This window comes from Belonocnema kinseyi, chromosome 5, assembly GCF_010883055.1.
Source record: "Belonocnema kinseyi isolate 2016_QV_RU_SX_M_011 chromosome 5, B_treatae_v1, whole genome shotgun sequence".
NCBI classification, from domain to species: Eukaryota; Metazoa; Arthropoda; class Insecta; order Hymenoptera; family Cynipidae; genus Belonocnema; species Belonocnema kinseyi.
Window position 1 is genome coordinate 115,251,622 of NC_046661.1, and position 5,403 is coordinate 115,257,024.

Consider the following 5,403-nt stretch of genomic DNA (forward strand, 5'->3'; position numbering starts at 1 on the left):
TCTTCTAAATGTTCCATTGTTATTTATACATCAAAATTCAACATTTTCACTCATACATGAATTTTTTTATAATGGGACAGTTAGAATTTCTATGTTTAAATTTACGAAGTGATTTTCTATTTTTTTTTAAATTAATTTTCTACCAAAAAGCACAAATTTTCGACAAAATACATGAATTTCCAACCAGATACTTGAATTTTCAACTAAAAACGATATTTAAGCTAAAAAATCGAAAGTTTTTAGTTTGTCGAAACCAAAAAAAAAACAACGAATTTTCAAAAAAATAGGTAAATAAAGTAGTATGAAGCTACTTTTACAAATGAAGAATCATTGTTATTCAAGTTAACAAAAAATTAGGCACGCCTTCGAAAAAATTCCTCTGTATTTCCTCTAAAACTTTATCAAATTCCCTGTCATTTTCTGGTTTTCTCAGTTTCCCGGTTTAGCAGCTACGCTAATAATGTAAAAAAATTTGGGAAACAATTTTGTTTGTAATTACAAAAATGTAGGTTTCCCAATTTTTAACTAGATTTCTCAATTCGTCTGGACGTTAAAGTTGTTGCCAAAAAAAAATGGTGGTAAAGTATGGATCGAGTAAATATTACATCACTATTTTAAAAATGACGAGGGAATCTAGAAAATAAAGTTATTTACATTCCCTAAATAGTAAAACATAAATCTATAAATATACTAACAATTTTGAGAATCCGTCGAGTCGGAGATTAATATTTTAACAACATACCATTAAATTCAATTGTTCACTGCCACTGGTAATTTTAAACTAATCAAAATTAAATATTTAAACTTAATTCTACCTTACAATTGATCCATGAATTTTATAAAAAAAAATGAAAAGTAATTCAGAGAAACTAAAGAAGAATCTATAAATCTCTAGAGGTTCATACTTATTATCCCTTAATCTTTTTTGAGCTTCAAGTGGTAAAGATTTTCCGCATTCTGCGGTAAAATCTGAAAGCTAAAATTAATTTTCTCTTGCGCAAGAGAAAAGACATCACATCGATTATTTAGAGCTCCAAAGCCCCGAAGAAAATTGCGAAATTGTAAAGCTTACTGTCAAAGTTTTCCTTGATTAGAACAATTATTTCCTAAAGTCTAAATAACAAAAATATAGATAATAGAAGCATTACCGAAATATTACTTTCATCAAAAGAGTATTTTTTTAATGTGGGTTATTTTCTCTGTCAGTCTTTGAGTTACTCGAAATTCTTATCCTTGAATCATTATTTTCATTCTTCAGATTATTTAACCGTCTTAACTTTCATAAGAAGGTGTTTCGTATAAGCTCGTTGGTTTCGTAAAAAGTAGAAACTAAGATTGCACTGGCCGCAATTAGTGCTTTTTTACAGGTGCACAGACCGAGATTTTTTAAAGGATTGAGTAATTATCAGGGATAATTTTCTCTGATGAATCGCAAAATTCGCGAGAATCCTAATCTTTTGTAATACTTCCATTTTCCGACATTTCCGTATGAATGTCGTCGTAAAGAAGGATTTGAGGAGCGAATACAAGTATTCGATCTGTGAGAAATGGTGTCGACGGGAACTTTTGAAGAAGTTGGCTTCGGCGACGAGTTGACTCTTTTCTGAAAAATAAAAAGTAAAATTCCGAATTGATAAAGGTCGGCCTGAGATTGTATGGAGCATTCAAATTTGACAAAAAAAAATCATCCCAGGCTATGTGTATTTCCCGGTTTCAGCCCTCAAAATCCCCACATGATAAAAATAGGGACCAGAGGGTACTTTTTGTTACTCGCATAGTATAATATTTAAGCCCTAAAATGGTAACAAATTCAGGATAAATTCATAATTCCTCAAAACAATTCAAGTTAAACTCCAAGGAATTCAAATGAGTTGAAAAGAATTTTAAATTTTGAAAAAAGTTCATTGAATTCAGTAAACTTGAAATGAGCTTAGAAAAATTCAAGCTAATTCAAAATAATTTGTTCAAATGCCGGAAAAATCAAGGTGATATTTATAAGAATTCAACTGAATTTTAAAAATTCAAGAGTATTCCAAAGAATATAAAAGAACTTTAGGCGAATTAACAAAAAAAAAACTATACAGCTATTCAATTCTTTGAAATCCTAATAATTTCTTATCAAAGAAGTAACTAATTAATATAAAACAAAACAAGTTAAATTCCAAATAATTCAAATCGATTGAAAACGATATTAAAAATCGAAAATTTTCCATTGATTGCAATACAATTTTAGTGAATTTAAAGGAATTTAAGGAAAATGAGAAAAATTCGATAAAATCCATTTAAAAAATCAAACTGAACTTAAAAAACAATCAAGTGAATTTCAAACAATTAAAAAATATGACAAAATTTATTGAATGAAGTATCTTTGAAATGTGTTTAAAAAATGAAACAGTATCAAAAGAATTTAATGAAATACCTAAAAATTCAAAGCGAAGTTAAAAGACTAGGATCAATTAAATTAAAACTTTAAAAAAATTTTTAATCGATTGAATTAAAGAGTTATGTGAATTTATAACAATTCAGCTCATTAAAAAATTCAAGAGAATTCCAAAGAATTTAGAAGAACTTGGGGTGAATTAAAAAAATAAAAATCTCTTCATATCTTCGAAACCCTATACCAATTTTTAACCTAAGAAGTGACTAATTAATACTAAACAATTCAAGTTAAATTCAAAAAAATTCAAATCAATTGAAAATGATTTTGAAAATCGAAAAATTTCCATTGTTTGCAATAAAATTAAAGTGAATTTAAAGGAATTTAAGGAAAATAAGACAAGTTCGATAAAATTAATTTAAAAAATCGAACTAAATTTAAAAAATAATAAAGTGAGTTAAAAACAATTTAAAAATATGAAAAAATGTATTAAATAAAAGATCTTTGAAATCAGTTTAGAAAAATTAAAGAGAATTTAAACAAATTTAATAAAATACCTACAAATTCAAGGTGAGGTTAAAAGACTAGGATCAATTAACCCATTAACGACCAAAGCTTTTAATTTTGTAAAATGAGTTTGACCGCAAAATTTGTGGGTATAACGAAACAATAAATAGATCAAAAGTACTTTTCCTTGTGTTTTTGGGTAAGCTAAGCTCGAATCCGTGGTCAAAATTCGAATATTTTGACTTCAAAATTAAATATGGCGGTTTTTGCATACAAAAATAGTGAAAGATGTTTGATTTTTTATTTTTGTAATTTTTTTCAGATATAAAACACATTAATATATTAAAATTTCTTCAACCATCGGTGCACGAAATTCTTAAACTTAAACAGAAAATTTGTATACATATGTTTTTTCTTCCAAAATGGCGGACAAAATGCAAAAATGTCCCAAAAACTGCTTTTTTCCATCATCGTTACTTTTCTCAAAAACTTCAATGTTTAAAAAAAAGTTCCATAGATTAAAAATTTCTTGAAATTAACCACAGAACACTATGAAATTTTTTCAGATTTTTTAGAAAAAAATTTTTATTTTTAAAAAAATCCAAAATTTGAAATTTGCAAAAAAAATTTTCAAAAAATCTGAAAAAATTCTTTTCATGAATTCTTTTCGCATGAAGTTTGATCAACTATTTCCCAAAACCTATAGGCTCTGGTACAAATTTTCCAAGAATAAAAATGTCTTAGAATTAGTCAAAAAATATTCTTGAATTTTTTCAGATTTTTTGAAAAATTTTTTTGGCAATTTCAAATTTTTGTTTTTTGGAAAAATCAAAAGTTTTTTTCTAAAAAATCTTTACAAAATTTCATAATGGCTCTATGGTTTTTATTAAAGTTTAAGAATTTTGTACACCGATGGTTGAAGAAATTTTAAGATATTAAAGCGTTTTATGTCTGAAAAAAATAATAAAAATGAAAATTCAAACATTTTTCACTATTTTTGTATACAAAAACCGCCATATTTAATTTTGAAGTCAAAATATTCCAATTTTGACCACGGATTCGAATTTAGCTCACCCAAAAACATAAGAAACTGTACTTTTGATCTATTTATTGTTTTGTTATACCCATAAATTTTGCGGTCAAACTCATGTTAAAAAATTGATAGCTTTGGTCGTTAATGGTTTTAATAAAAACTTTTAAAATTTTAAAAATCGATTAAATTAAAGAGTTATGTAAATTCATAACAATTCAAATAATTAACAAATTCATGAGAATCCCAAAGAATGTAAAAGTACTTTGGGTGAACTAAAAAAACATAAATTATATAATTATATTATATACATTATATTATATAAAACAGTTAAAGTTCAATTTAAAAATTTCAAATCAATTGGAATTGAAATTTAGAGGAGTTTCAGCAAAATAAGAAGAATTCGATAAAATTCATAAAAAATCAAACTAAATTTTAAAAACAATCAAGTGAATTTAAAATAATTTTAAAATATTAAAAATGCATTGAACTGAGTAACTTTGAACTGAGTTTAGAAGAACTAAAGAAAATTTAAAAGAATTTAACGAAATGCCTACGAATTTAAGATTAGTTTTAAAGACTTCGGGATGAATTATTAAACAACAACGAAAACCACTACGAAACCACTCACTTTTTGTGAATGTAAATTTTTGAAATCCATTGAAATATTATATTAACCTGTAAAGTTCTGTGAAATTTCATATTTCCAGAAATCCTGAAAAATAAATTTAAATCCTTGGAAAATCTTATAAAACCCCTTAGCATCTTATAAAATATCTTAAAACGTTATAACGTCCTGCAAAATCCTTTCATATCATCCCAAATTCTAGGAAATTATTTGAAACGGCAACCTTGAAATGAGCTTAGAAAAATTCAAGGAAATTCTAAAGAATTTTATGAAATGCCTAAGAATTCAAAGCGAGGTTAAAAATAACATCAAGATCAATTGAGTAAAATATTTTTTTAATTTAAAAAAAATCCATTGAATAAAATATAATTGAGTAAACCTGGAAGAATTCAAGTAAATTCAAAAAATTCAAAAGATTTCCCAAGAATTAAAAAGATTTCAGGATAAATTAATAACTAGAAAATTATTTGAAAACTCTTCAAATATTTAAAACCCTATGAAATTCTTTTTTTTTTCCACTGAAATATTATAAAATACCATGAAATTCTATTAAAATCCGTAAAAATAATATAAATCCTCGGAAATCTTATAAAATCCTGTGAAATCTGTTTAAATATCTTAAAACCTTATAGGTCCTATAAAATCGTTCCATACTTTACGAAATTGCAGAAAATTATTCACTCTAAAATATTTTTAACCCTCTCAAATACCTTGAAATTAAACCAATTTTCAAAATGCCCTAAAATATGAAAATCCCTTCAAATTACGAGGGTAGTTCAATAAGTCCTTAGAATGACCAACAGATGGCGCGCGAATCGCTCCAAATCATCTGTTTTCAGTCAGCACCACTCCCGACTAGAT

The 5,403-nt window shown here is 25.9% G+C and overlaps 1 protein-coding gene across 1 annotated transcript in view; it reads right to left on the reverse strand.

The window, feature by feature from the left end:
- Positions 1 to 270: 270 nt before the first annotated feature.
- The window catches only part of LOC117172543 (adenomatous polyposis coli protein-like), a 58,303-nt gene continuing 53,170 nt past the window's right edge, over positions 271 to 5,403 (reverse strand). Inside the window, exon 15 of the mRNA XM_033360589.1 lies at positions 271 to 1,603. Coding sequence (XP_033216480.1) covers positions 1,406 to 1,603 — 198 coding nt within the window. The 3' untranslated portion in view covers positions 271 to 1,405. The remainder of the gene's footprint in view (positions 1,604 to 5,403) is intronic.